At 33.7% G+C, this 15,679-nt stretch overlaps 1 protein-coding gene across 2 annotated transcripts in view; it reads right to left on the bottom strand.

Annotated features, from left to right (window-relative positions):
* Positions 1 to 15,679, bottom strand: part of LOC140437336 (chitin synthase chs-2-like) — an 81,623-nt gene that overhangs the window by 12,529 nt on the left and 53,415 nt on the right. For both annotated transcript variants that reach the window (XM_072526809.1, XM_072526810.1), the window contains 5 exons: positions 14,146 to 14,372; positions 13,679 to 13,846; positions 9,706 to 10,014; positions 7,812 to 8,128; positions 1,562 to 1,808 (listed from right to left, as the gene is read on the bottom strand). In XM_072526809.1, coding sequence (XP_072382910.1) covers positions 1,562 to 1,808; positions 7,812 to 8,128; positions 9,706 to 10,014; positions 13,679 to 13,846; positions 14,146 to 14,372 — 1,268 coding nt within the window. The remainder of the gene's footprint in view (positions 1 to 1,561; positions 1,809 to 7,811; positions 8,129 to 9,705; positions 10,015 to 13,678; positions 13,847 to 14,145; positions 14,373 to 15,679) is intronic.

Genomic DNA, 15,679 nt, shown 5'->3' with positions numbered 1-15,679 from the left:
TTTACTTAAAACATTTCTAAAGGTCATTCACAAAAGAATATATACAAAATGTGAGGAACAACTAACAAGAACACAATTCGGATTTCGTGATGCTCTGGAAACACGGGAGGCCCTTTTTGCTGTACAGGTGCTATTTCAGAGATGCAGGGATATAAATTGTGACATATACGTATGCTTTATAGATTACTAGAAGGCATTTGCCAGAGTAAAACATGACAAATTAATGACTCTAATGCAAGAAATTGGAATTGACAACAAAGATCTTAGAATTATCAGAAACATTTACTACAATCAAACGGCTAAAATCAAAGTAGAAGATCAGTTAACTGATAAAATTGCAATAAAACGTGGAGTACGACAGGGCTGTATTTTGTCTCCATTGTTGTTCAATATTTATTCTGAATGGGTATTTAAGGAAGCTTTAGACGGTTGTGCGAAAGGAATACTAATAAACGGTGAATGGTTGAATAACATTAGATAAGCAGATGACACTATAGTTTTTGCCGATAATCTGAATGACTTACAGATATTAACAAATCGCATAACAGAAGTCAGCAACAGATACGGACTAGCTCTTAACATAAAGAAAACCAAATTTATGACAATTAGTAAAAATCCAATACTAAACGCTCAACTTACAATCGACCAACAGAATATCGAAAGAGTCGAGCAATATACATATCTAGGCACCAATTTAAATAGCCAATGGGACCACTCAACAGAAATTAAACAGCGAATAATAAAAGCAAAAGCAGCATTCGTTAGAATGAGAACCATTTTCAACAGTCGAGACATATTATTAAAAACAAAATGCCGTCTATTGAACTGCTTCATATTCACAGTTCTGCTCTACGGAATGGAAGCGTGGACACTGACTGTTGCATCTATGAATCGGCTGGAAGCGTTCGAAATGTGGTGTTATAGGCGCATCTTACGTATATCCTGGGTTGACAGAGTTACTAATGTGGAGGTCCTGCATAGAATGGGGAAAGAATCTGAAATTCTCATGACCGTCAAAACTAAAAAGTTGGAACATCTAGGACATGTAATGAGAAATCAAGAATGTTACGGCCTTCTCCAGCTGATTCTCCAAAGGAAGGTAAATGGTAAGAGAGGACCGGGAAGAAGACGCATTTCCTGGCTTCAAAATTTACGAAAGTGGTATAACACGACTACCACTGAACTGTTCCGCGCTGCAATAAACAAAGTAAAGATAGCCGTGATGATCGCCAAGATCCGGAACGGATAGGCACTCTAAGAAGAAGAAGACTTTAAACTTGTATTTTTTCAAAACTAACCTTCCAAACCAGTTAAACTTACAGAATGTAATATTTTTGTATATAAATGAAATAAATTGTAAATGAACAATGAATAATTTTAACCAGAGTGGTTTTGGCGGGGTGAGTTTGTTACTTTGTGTGTTTTAAAAAATATAAGCAGACTTTATTTTGCAGACTGCAGACATTATAAAGATTCTAACTATTCAACGCTTTCAACTATTATTCATGTATAATAATAAATAAAATATGTTCTCCACAAATAACCATTTTACATTGCTTACCTTTTTGTGAGTATCATCTAATGGAGTCAGATACTTTTCAATAAGATTCTCCCAAAATTTTTTTTCTTTCTTATCAATGAATTCCACCCCGCTTTTAATAAGATTACCGTCGTAGTACCAGCTATTGGCCTCAACTTCTTCTGAACCAGTGATATTCGAATAATCATCATCATCGTCGTCATCAGCATCGCCATCTTTATCAGCGAACTCCTGTGTTTGTGCTAGAGGAGTCCCTACTTGTGAAGCTCTAGAATAAGTTAAAGAAACAGATAGTAGGTAGGAAACTATTAAAAGATGATAGCGTTATGGAAGATGAAGTATTATTGATTTTGAAGATCGTTGAGGGTCATGTGTTGGAAATGTGAGACACTAAAAAAAGTAGTGCAAAAATGAGACAGTTAATAATTTTAGAGAAAAAAAAAACAGAATTTTGGTACTAATATTTGGTCAACGATAGCCAAAACTCCAAAGTATCTTATTGCGCAATTAAAATATAAACGTAATATTCCTTTATTGTTTTAAAAAAGTGCAAAATTAGTTTATGCATTTTTAAATGAAAACAATTTTAAATGCATAACTTTCATCGTTCGAGCCGGTGTTTGATTCGGTTTAAATCGGTAAACCCGTCGATATACCTACCCAAAATACTTCCATAGTTGTTAGCCCTTTTGCGCGGCAGTCTGTCTTGAAGCATAATTAAGTTACGTCGAATTGTCTAGCAGGAGCAAAAGTAAGACATTCTTTAGGGTAAATATGAGAAAAGGTTAGGTAAAAATGAGACTAATAATTATACATTTTTTAGCAAAATGTCTAGAAAGTATGTGAAAAAGCTAAAATCATATAACGATGGAGACCTTCAGGCAGTATTAAATCAAAGAAGGTAAGATTAGTTTAAGAATGGCATCAAAAAGTTTTAAAATAGATAAATCCACGTAAAGTAGATGGTTCCGTGTAAAATACAATAAAATATAAGGTCGGAAAACCGATCTTAGACCAGAAATGGGGTATGACCTTTTTGGCGAAATGAAATTTTGCCATGACAAAACAAGAAATCTCAGAAATGATTAAATCATTTCCAGATGAGAATTCTAGATGAACAATTAGAAATAAATAGACGAACGGCAACTAGCGATCCATTTTTGGTTTATGGATTTAAGTAACTCACCTGAGCTTATTTGGAACACAAATCAGACCAGTTTTTCTTCCGATCCTTCTCGTATTATGTGGTTGGAAAGGGACAAAAGTTAATAGGAATATACAGGTCACAGGAAAAGAAAATACCTCTGTCACGGCGTGTATTTCAGCTTCCGGCAGATTACTCCACCACTAATAATTTTACAAGGAGCCAACTTACGGTGTAGCTGTAAGGGACAACATCACATACCAAACAATTTGTATGCATATGACTGTATGATTATGCAATAGTGTCCCAAAGACCATTAATTATAATTTTCGATGGTCACATTACCCATTTGGACAAAAGTACAATTGAACGGGCAATCGCAGAAAATTTAACTTTACTGAAACTTCCGGCACATACCATGGATCTTTTACAATCTTTGCACAAATGCTGCTTTGGACCACTAAAGCTCCGTTGGAATGAAAAAATAATTAACTGGCAACGTGAAAATCAAAGAAAGTTATCGAAATCTGAACTTTTGGACTTATTATGTAAATTATGAAACGAAGGAATAAATAAGGAAACAAACATTTCTTCCTTCTTTAATACTGGAGTCTTTTCCTGTGACAGAACAAAGTACTCCATAGACTGTTTGGATCATCTAAAACTGAATAGGTACTATAATGCAGAAAGTACAGTCGACCAATTAGAAATGTCTGAGGAACAAGTTTTTTCCCAGCAGTAATTGTACAAATATTACTAACTCTACTTTGTCTCAATCTCGAAGCAATAACACTCTAAAAACAATTCATTATCTGCGTCAGAATCTACATGCAGTGTTTCTTCAGTCGTTCCTAACACAAGGTTAAAAGAACGACCCCAACTCACAAAAAGGCTTAAAATAGATGGATCTGCTAAAGTATTAACTAGTTTTAAATATATGCAAGAAATTATTTCTAAAACTGAAATAGGAAAGGTATATAAGGAAAAAACAAACAACAAGTAGAATGCAGTATTAAGCGGGAGTGAAGACGAGCAAATTGAAGAAATCTATGAAGATGAAAGTGACACGAAAAATTCACTAAACGATATTGTGGAAAATGAAATGGAACTCAATCAAGACCTAGATATATCCAATGTTAAGGAGGACGACTACATACTCGTACAACTTCCCACGAAAAAAAAATTGTATATTGCGTTGCTCATGTTCGGTAGATAATGGTTTTCATGAAGTATCTCTGAATGACTAACAGATATTAACAAATCGCATAACAGAAGTCAGCAACAGATACGGACTAGCTCTTATTATAAAGAAAACCAAATTTATGACAATTAGTAAAAAACCAATACTAAACGCTCAACTTACAATCAACCAACAGAATATCGAAAGAGTCGAGCAATACACATATCTAGAAACCAATTTAAATAGCCAATGGGACCACTCAACAGAAATTAAACAGCGAATAATAAAAGCAAAAGCAGCATTCGTTAGAATGAGAACCATTTTCAACAGTCGAGACATATCATTAAAAACAAAATGCCGTCTATTGAACTGCTACATATTCACAGTTCTGCTCTACGGAATGGAAGCGTGGACACTGACTGTTGCATCTATGAATTGGCTCGAAGCTTTCGAAATGTGATGTTATAGGCGCATCTTACGTATATCCTGGGTTGACAGAGTTACTAATATGGATGTCCTGCGTAGAATGGGGAAAGAATGTGAAATTCTCATGACCGTCAAAACTAAAAAGTTGGATCATCTAGGACATGTAATGAGAAATCAAGAACGTTATGGCCTTCTCCAGCTGATTCTCCAAGGGAAGGTAAGAGAGGACCGGGAAGAAGACGCATTTCCTGGCTTCAAAATTTACGGAAGTGGTATAACACGACTACCACTGAACTGTTCCGCGCTGCAATAAACAAAGTAAAGATAGCCGTGATGATCGCCAACATCCGGAACGGATAGGCACTTTAGGAAGCAGAAGATCTTATCTTAGGCGTAAGGTTAATTCATTTCTATATCCTTCTAATCCAGAAACGTACGAGGTCGATCCTATAGACGTAGTAATGAAGCTTCTTAATCCGACTTCCCATGGTGCCATAGAACGCATAAAGAAGTCACTAATGTTTAAAATAGATCTTTCTTATTACAATCTTCAATAAACTAATTTTTTGTTAATCTACATTTCCATTAGACTAATGTTTCGTTTACTATACCTATCTTTTAATTTCTTTCTTTTATAAAAAAAGTATATTCTAATATAGCTTGTGTATCATTTTTGTACCGTGCCGTTTCACTTTCTCCCAAACCGAATTTTACTGACTTAACAGCTTTTAAATATGTCTCAAATTTGCCCAAAGGTTGTCTCATAATTGTACCTTATGAGGGGTGAAAAATGACACATATAAATGACAATGATACTTAATTGGCAAATTGATCACTTGAGAAGGTTTTGTATATATTTCTGTACATAAATCTGTTTTTCGCTTTTAATTGTATTGCAGATTCTTCTTCTAAATGTGTCTATCTTCTAGAGATGTTGGCGACCGCATTGACCCATCTTGTTCTTTCACAGCAGCTCGAAATAGATCAGTTGACTTTAGACTAGCCCACTTCCTAAGATTAGTTATCCAGGATATACGCCTACGTCCAGGGTTTCTCTTACCCTTAATCTTGCCTTGTAGAATCAACTGTAAGAGTCGGTATTTATTATTACGCATGATGTGGCCGAAGTAAGCCAATTTTATGTTCTTTACGGTGTTAATAATTTCTTTGTCTTTTCTTAGCCTCTAGAGAATAGTTATATTACTTGTATGGTGTATATATGAGACCCTCAACATACGTCGGTAGCACCACATTTCAAATGCCTCTAATCGTTTTATGGCATCTTCTGTAAGGCTCCAGCTTTCTACTCCATAGAGGACACTACTCCAGCTGGCACTATCTGCCAGCAACACTGTATCGCCTGCATATCTAATATTGTTTATAAGTTGGCCATTTACAACAATCCCATCTTCTGATTTGTCCAAGGCCTCTCTAAAGATGTTTTCAAAGTATATGTTAAATAATGCGGGTGACAATATGCAACCCTCTCTAAATCCTTTTTCGACTGTGAAGATCTCGGACAGTTCATTTTCTAATCGTACTGTTGCTTTTTGTTGGAGATATAAGTTTGAGATCAGTCTTATATCCTTATCATCGATTCAGATGTTTTTAGGATATCGATTATTTTCCCATGTGGGATTTTACCAAATGCCTTCTCGAAATCAATGAAACATGCATACACATCGTAGTTGTCATCCCTGGCACTCTGTATTAAAACTTGCAAACTAAAAAGTACTTCCCTCATTCCGAGTCCTGCTCTGAATCCAAATTGAATTCCACTCAGGTGTTCTTCTAATTTGGTGTATATGCGTGAGTGAATAATAGTAAGGAGTACTATGTTAAATAATGCCGGTGACAATATGCAACCCTGTCTAACTCCTTTTTCGACTGTGAATATTTCGGACAGTTCATTTTCTAATCGAACTGTTGCTTTTTGTTGAAGATATACGTTTGAGATCAGTCTTATATCCTTACCATCGAGTCCTGATGTTTTTAGAATATCGATTAGTTTCTAATGTGGGACTTTATCAAATGCCTTCTCAAAATCAATAAAACATGCATACACATCGCAGTTGACAACTCTGGCTCTCTGTATTAGAACTTGCAAACTAAAAAGTGCTTCTCTCGTTGCGAGTCCTGCTCTGAATCCAAATTGAACTTCACTCAGGTGTTTTTCTGATTTGGTGTATATGCGCGAGTGAATGATAGTAAGAAGTACTTTAAGTACATAGCTAATCAAACTAATCAATCTATGTTCTTCACATTTTCTAGCGTTGGCTGTTTTAGGAAGTGGAATGAATATTGATAGTAGGCAGTCTTTTGGTAAATAACGTCTCGTAGATGTTGTTGAATAGCTTCGTAAGAACTGGGATGTGGTGTGCCTCTAATAGTTTTAAAACTTCACCATGCATCTCATCATCAGGTCCTGGTGATTTCTCATCTTTAATCCGCTTAATGGCCATAGTTAATTCTTCGTTTGTTATTTCTGGGCCGTAGGGATTGTTTATTTCAGTCGGACTTCGTGCTGCACCTTCGAATAATTCTTGCATATATTCTTTCCATTTTCATAACTTATCTTCAATGGTAGTTAATATCTGGCCTTCAATGTCTACAACTATGCCTGTATTGCATTGTTTTCTGGTGTTGTGTACCTCTTTAATTTTTTTGTGCATATGGAAATCGTCATGTTTTGTAGTGTTTCAATTTCCGTACATTTCTCCGTTAGCCATGCTTCTTTTGCTCTAGTCTTATGCAACTTTTTGTATTCGTTGTGAAGTCTATCTTTTAATTTTCTTCGCTCTTCCATCATCTGCAGTATTTTATCTGTCATCCATTCTTGCCTCTTTTCTCTTTTTGATTTTAGATATTCATGCGAAATTGTTGTAATTGATGTCTTCATTTCGTTCCACTGTTCTTCTATGCTTCTAGTAGTGTCTTCAACTATTTTCGCAAAATTCTTATTAATATCTGTTTTATCTATTCCCTGGATGTCATTTTCTTTTAGTAGTCCTATATCTATCTTCTCATGCCTCATTTTCTTATGAAATATATTGAGTCATATTTTGATATTTGCAACCAATAGACTATGATCTGAGAAGACATCTGCGACTGGATATGTTTTTGTTGAGGTGATCGAATTTCTAAACCGTTTGTTTATGTTGATAAAATCAATTTGGTTTCTTATGATTTTCCTTGAGGGTGCTTTCCAGGTATAAAGCCTTCTTGGGTGTAATTTGCCGTTTAGGCAACAAAAAATATCAAACGATTTAAATAATATTTTCTAATTGCCCCACTTGACCCTATAGAAATTTACGATGGTAAAAAATTTACACAAAATGTTATTAAATGAAATTTTCCTTTGAGTCTATTTATTTTATTTTTTCCGTTCTATAAAACTTAAATTATTTTGTAAATATGATTCTGGTGATGGTCTCCTATAAGATGATGATACTGATAACATTAAATTGAATTTCACCTTAAAAATGATTGAATAGCTTAAATGACTGAATCTCTATACATACCTTGCAGCTTTCAAACCCACGAAAATTTCAGTTTGTCTGGCGGTTTTTCTTGGTTCCAGGATCGAATCTGTAGATAGTTTATTCTTCTCCAACTGGTCCAATTTTTGTTGCATATTTTGAATGGAAGTTTGTATGTTCCTAAGCATTTCTCTTTCCTCGCCTTTACTATCGTAAGTACAACACAGTAATTTAAAAAGACCCCCGAAAGAAAACTCGAAGGATCCCGCATTATGTTTTGAGTTACCAAAAAATGATAATGGTTGGTTTGCTGTGGGCGCAGGAGCAGGCGCTGCGGTCGCTGCATTTTTCTGATTTCCCTTAAAAATATTTTAAAATCTTAAAAACAGAAAGGCATTTCAGTAGCCAAATTATTTTCTAACTTGCAAATTTATAATCATAAAATTCGATCAAATATACAAAAACCAGTTTTTATAAAAATATCTGATATCAGTGAACTATTTTATCTTTATACTAAAATCTGTAGTTTTATTGATAAATTTTTCGTAATTTAACTTGATATATAGAACCGTTTACTTCTAGGTAATGTGAAAAATAAAAAAAAAACAATACTTTTAACTTAGCAAATGTTTAACACATACTAATAATAATAATACTAAACATATTAAACTTTTTGTTCAGCCCATGTTCGTCTTTCCCTGGATATAGGCTTCTTTCATTTGTCTCCATTGGAACCTACAGAATTCTAAGCAGTCTTCTCAGAAAAACACATTTCGAAAGCCACACGATTCAGAGATCTCATTTTAAGTAAACTGGTCACTTCTGTACATCAGGATGGGCATTTAAGCATCTTAAAACCCGGATTCTAAGGGTTAAATGAACTTCACGGCGAAGGATGACGGAGGTTCATTATTCTGGCCGCATCGTCAGCATCTCTTATTAATAGAAAGACCATTAATTTTAATGCCTTTTTCGTTCTGTTGTGCAAGTTAAAATATCTGTTCTACATAAATGTTGAACAGTAGTGGAGAGAGAATACAACCCTGACTTACGCCTTTCTTTACCTCCATTTCGTCTGTGTATAGGGCGTTGGCGATTCTTAGTTCCTAGTTTTGATTTCAATATAGTTGTTAAATCATTCTCATGTCTTTGTCATCGACCCCAATTCCGTTTAACGTTTGTAGCAATAGTCAGGCCTTTTGGTAATCAATGAAGCAAATAAAAATATATTTTCTTTGGTCATGACACATTTGCATCAGCAACTTCATGCCTCTCTTGTTTACAAGCCATTTTTGAAACCAAATCCTGTTCTTTCTTCATATTTGTTATAAATTCGCTTCTGTTTCTTTGTTATTGATGCGAAAGTTGATTTTAGCCAATCTGTTGGTATTTGCTTCGTATTTTATACGTTTAACTGTTTGTATAAACGTTTAATGCCAAATAGCTTAATATTTTTGCATTTTTACCATCTGGTCCAACCACATTATGGTTTTTTAAACTATAGATTGCATATTCTACTTCTGACTCTAATATTGGTGGTCCAATTAATTTTATTTTTGTATCATAGGTATTACGATTGATTCATATATTTCCTTTTAATCCTATATATGCTGTTGCTTTTCATTATTTTTGAAAAGTTTGTTTTCCTGAAAGAATTTTTTATCTCTTCAAGTTTTCTATGAAAGTTGAAGGAGTCGTTTTAAAAGTAGCAGTTCTATCTATATATTTTTTGTCTCTTTTATTTTCCTTCTACGAATTATTTTGTATTCTTCTTCATTCTACTTTCTATTTTCTATTTTTTCTTACTTCCATCATGTCTAGAATTTCCTCTGTGATCCAATTTTTTGAATTTTTATATACAACTAAGCTGCAGAAATCTTATCTGGAAGATTACGGAATATTAAAAATTTATTTATACAGATATTTTATGGCTTACCTCTGGCGGTTTCGGTACTAAAGTGACCTCCCGGGTACCCCATGATACATTATTCATGTTAAATATTGAATATATTACCAGCAACATATACATGCTGGGAATAGTAACGTAGTAAATAATTAAATATTTGAGGCAGTAGAATTCTTGCGGATGCATTAACGCCGCTATCAAAAACTCTCCCATTGTGGCCACTAAGAAAAGAGATGAAGGAGCCAGCCAACCATCTTGTTCGATCTGGATCATCATACCGACGAATACTGTCATCATGATAAGACCATACACTCCAGTGATAAGAGCAGCAAAAAATAACTGAAAAAGAAATAAAAGTTAACAAATATGTCAATTAAAATGATTTATATATTGTATACATATAGTAATTGTATCTTTTGTAGGATTTTGTTAGTCATTTCATTATTCATAATACAATTATTCTTTTTTCTTCAACAACAATTTTTTTATTATATTCATTCATATATCATTTAAAACAACAATATAATTTTAATACAAATTTGATTCTAAATCACACTACTATGGGCATATAAACTAAATGGGCATATACTATCTGATTACTTTTTAAAAACTACCTAGCACTTGTCCTAAAGGTCGTGTTATTTCAAAAAATTTTTACTTCCTTCTGTCAACAGTTTCTTGTTACCTCTTAGGCCGTAATGTCCCCTTTTTGAGCTGGGAAATTATTCGTTCCCTTAAAAATTTATGTTATCCTTTATAATTGACCTAGTGTCTTAAGAATTATAATGTTCGTTACTCAAATCATCTAATTTAAAGGTCATCTGACCTCATTATGTGGCTAGTTCCAACTACTTTATAGACGTAAGTATTAACCACATTTTCAATTTAACAGTCAAAATTTTACCCTTTTGTTTTAATTTTTTTTAAGTGGTTATACTTATTAGTAGATTTTTCATTGACGATGATCTGATAGGATCGAAAAAGTTCTGAAAACAAATAAAAAGAAAATAGATGCCTTTGAGACGTATTGCTGTCGTGAGATGCTAGTAGTGTTTTGGACTGAGAAAAGAACTAACTTATACCATAGCTTCTGAAAATATTGCCATATTTCTCGACCAAGTCATTAGAAGAAATGGTTTGGAAAGCCTTACAGTGGGCGGCATGGTCCACGGAAAAAGAAGTCGAACCATATGTACAATCTTATTACGAAACTCACAGACAAGACCCTTTCATAATCAATAAGAATAGAGAAATATCGAGACACATGGAAACTGACAGACAAGGGATTTTACGAAATCGCGATAGTTAAAAAGGAATAAGAAGAAACAACATGTATATCGGACTTAAAAATGATGTAAGTGTCTACCTCTAATATATTAAAACTTTTTATGCAATACGGGTATTAACCGGTTGTACTGGAGAGAATTGATTTATTGTACATTGTGTATATTATGTGAACACCTTTTTCAAACTACCTAAACGGAGATTATATATATGTATATATATATATATATATATATATATATATATATATATATATATCGTCAGAAACCAAATTGACTACATAACTATCAGTGAGCGTTACAGAAATGCAGTAAAGTCTGTAAAAACTTTTCCTGGTTCCGATGTTCCATCTGATCACAATCTGTTGTTAGCCGAAATAAAATTAAAACTTAAACGGATAAAGCAACAACGATCCTATAACAAACTGGATATGGATTTTATTAGAAACAATAGCCAGATGATTGCAAACAATTTAGAGAGCAATTTTGAGAATTATGAACAACAAGAATCCATCGAGGATCATTGGAACCAAATCAAAACGATTATAAGCAACTCAACTCCAAACTTAAAAGAGAGGAGTCAAAAAAAGCAACAGTGGATGAACGATGAGATTTTGAACTTGATGGAAAAAAGACGCAATTTTAAGAACCAAAACGTCGAAATGTATAAAGTAATTAATAAAGAGATAAGGACTAAAATAAGACCTGCAAAACAAACATACTTCGAAAACAAATGTTTAGAAATTGAAGAATTACAGGGAAAACATGATTCATTTAATATGTATAAAAAAATAAAAGAACTGACAGGTCAGAACAAAAAACAGGCAAATAACATCGTCGATAGAGACGGAAAACTGATTATCACTAATTTGCATAAAATAGACAGATGGAAAGAGTATATTGATTAACTGTTTAGTGATGAAAGGCCCGAGCTTGAAATTAACGAAGTAGTTACAGGACCTGACATAACTATGGACGAAATTGAACAAGCAATACGATTAGCAAAGACCCGAAAAGCGACGGGACCAGATGAAATACTGAGGGAAATAATAAAGCTCTTCGAAAGTTCAGGTAAAATATCTCTCCTTCATCTGTTTAATAAAATTTATGAAACTGGCTATATACCAACGGATTGGCGGCTGTCGACTTTTGTGACGATATCTAAAAAAGCAAATGCAAAAAGATGTAGTGACTACCGAACCATCAGCTTGATGAGTCATGTTTTAAAGATATTTCTACGAATTTTGCACTCTAGGATGTACCAAAAAATAGAACAACAACTTGGTGACACACAGTTTGGATTCCGCAATAACCTTGGAACAAGAGAAGCACTATTTAGTATTCAGGTTATGGTACAGAGATGCAGAGATGTCGGACATCCAGTTTATATGTGTTTTATTGACTTTGAGAAGGCCTTTGATCAAGTAAAATATACTGAAATGATAGCCATTCTTCAGCAGGTAGGTATTGATGATAAAGACCTACGCATTATTAAAAATCTCTACTGGCATCAACGTGCAAACATCAGGATTGGCCGGAACACTTCTGAAGAGCTTCAAATCTGAAGAAGAGTAAGGCAGGATTGCATTTTGTCCCCGCTACTATTTAACATCTATTCTTAGTTCGTTTTCAATAAAGTAGTAGATAATGTTCAATGTGGTATAAAAATGAATGGCGTCAATATTAATAATTTGAGATATGCGGATCACACAGTGTTAATTGCAAGCAATTAGGAAGAACTTCAACATCTAATTAATAGGATTACCACAACGTGTGATGAATATGGCCTTAAGCTAAACACCGCAAAGACAAAGGTGAAAGTCGTCAGTAAAACGCCAATACAACCGGAAGTGGTAACAGCTTATGGTGAACAACTGGAGAGAACTAACAGTATCACTTACCTTGGTTGTAATCTAAATGAGAACTGGGACATGAGCAAAGAAATTAGAATACGGATAGAGAAGGCCAGAGCTGCATTCTTTAAGATAAAGAAACTGTTATGTGGAAACAATATTACTTTAAGTCTGAAAATTAGATTAGTGAGATGTTATGTGTTCTCTACTCTTTTGTACGGTGTCGAAGGTTGGACTTTGACGGATACACTTCTCAAGAAACTGGAAGCATTTGAAATCTGGGTGTATCGGAGAATCCTACGAATAAGTTGGGTGGATAGAGTTCGTAACAAAGTTGTCTTGCATCGGATGGGAGAAGTTACGGAAGTCGTCAAAACAGTTAAAAATCGCAAACTTGAATATTTTGGCCATGTTATGCGCCACCCAGAGATATATAATATACTCCATTTAATAATACAAGGCAAGGTAGACGGAAGAAGAGGGTCAGGTCAAAGAAGAACGTCATGGCTTAGAAACCTGAGAGATTGGTTTAACAGATCGTCTGCATCTCTTTTCCGAGCTGCCGTCAACAAAATTACTATAGCCAATTTGATAGCCAACGCTCGATAATCGAGCTCGGCATATGAAGAAGAAGAAGTATATTACAGGGTGTGTGTTGAGCAATTATCTTGTTACTAAGTATAGTCGTCTTTATTGTTTTTAAAAAAGAATCTCTTATTATATTCGAATGACTGCGGATCTCGGGTGAGTACTGATCCTACAAAGAGATTCTTTTTTATAAAAACACACATCTCAGTCGCGATTCAGACTCATGACTCATGCATTTTAAATATTAAATTTAAATACTAAATTAGTATTAAAACTTACTTGTGTATCTGATTTACACGTGGCACATACTATTATAAAGACGAGAACTGGTGCAGCATTCCAAATCAAGCTCTCGTATTGTGAAATTTTAAAAGCAGCCACAAACGCTCCAACTAACATAAGAAAAATAGTTCCAGGACCAATTACTGTACCAATCATAATGACTACCTGCAAAACAAGAAGATATCTAAATTAGAACAAAAACAAATTCAGTTTCAGCAGTTTTAAATTTTGCCTCATCTTTCATTGGTTCTTAAGGCTCACTTCCCAAATTGTTCTAAAACAGCTATGTCGTAATTATTGTTAGTTCTGTCCTTTTCCCTTAGTTTATTATAAACCTTGGTTTATGGAAGTAATACATACAATAAATAAAACTCAAAATTCACATTAACTTATATGATTAAATCTATTCTGTCAATTCAATCAATTGGTAATATGTACTTAATTAAATCTAATATAATTCTTACTTGATATAAAATGTATAATTTGGATATGTTGTCGTTGATTGAAACAATATGTTTGTAATCTGTCAGTAGATCCATAATATTTGCTGTGGTGGAAGGCATCCATCTTCTTCGTTGATTATAAAATTCATTAAAACCTTCTGGACAATGGGTGTAGGCATCAGAAGCTGCTGAATATTCTACACGGTAACCTCTCTGCAATAATAACGTACACAGCCAACGATCTTCACCTAAAACATCAAACAGCGAATATTAAGACGTATCTAGAAACGATTATATTGAATAGTATTTCATAGTCTATACAGCATACATATTTCAGTCTTTTTGAATAATATTGGTCAAAATTTAAGAATTTTCTAGCTTCCATAAATATTTCGCAAAGATTGTTTTGTACAAGTAAATATAGTAAATTCATTGCACCAAAGAATTTCAAATGTAATAAAGAGCGCCGTACTCTAATTATACCAATACGTTCACGAATCGATTTCAAGACACTTTCTTTGCAACAAGATTAGATCTACAATTTTATGAAAGAGTTAAAAGAAACATTTTACATACATCTTCAATTTCCTGACATTTTCACCTTGGTTAATACCAATTCCCAACATTAATACCAACCTCAATATATACAAAAAAAATGATACCTGATCAAACAGTCATTCTCAAAATAAATGAAAACCTATCAAAATCACTATAAGATATACATTGACGTATCCAAATTATCAAATGGTGTTGGTGCAGACGTTCTCACACCAAGTACATCCTTAAAATTTAAATTCAAACCCATTACTTCATCATCCTGTTATGTTAGCTGTCTAAAAAAATGTAGATTTAGTTTAGTTTTTGTTATAAATCCATTGCCGACATAAGTCCGAAAATAAATATTGTAAATAAATAATATAAATTAAAGTAGCTGTTTTCTAGTTTTTAGTGATAAGTGTAAGAATGTACTAATTTATAAAGACCCAATAATTTAAGTGTAATAAATAAAAGACTTAATAATGATAGTAAAATCGTTAAAATACACTGCAGAGTTGTGTTCAATACTATAAGCACTTATCCATATACGAGAGTCACAACAGTCCTCGTCTCTCATAATTACGGATTCAATAAGCTCGCTTCATATTATCAAATATTTATATACCAATAATCCAATCGCTTTACAGATCAAATTGGAAATAGTGAACCTAAAAGAAAAAAGATCAGCGTCGAGTTTACGTTTGTCATATCGCATTCTGGTATAAAAGGAAATTAAGAAGCACACCAATTAGTCCACTCATCATGCTTCAGCCAGGATTCCATTCACATTAACGAAGTTACTTCTTATGATTTGAATTCTCAAATCAAATCTAATGTTTCGTTCATCGCAAAACATGTGGAGTGTATCGCAAAATAAACTAAAATAAATTAAACAATTAGTGAAATCGTGGCCCTAACCAACATCGAACAGACGAAGTAAGAATAACACGATTGCTGCTAGGACAAGCTACCCTTTCCGTGAAACAAATATTAACTCAGTATCAACTATACGAAGCTA

The sequence above is a fragment of the Diabrotica undecimpunctata genome, chromosome 3 (genome assembly GCF_040954645.1).
Source record: "Diabrotica undecimpunctata isolate CICGRU chromosome 3, icDiaUnde3, whole genome shotgun sequence".
Lineage (NCBI taxonomy): Eukaryota > Metazoa > Arthropoda > Insecta > Coleoptera > Chrysomelidae > Diabrotica > Diabrotica undecimpunctata.
This window is presented reverse-complemented; position numbering and strand designations above follow the sequence as displayed.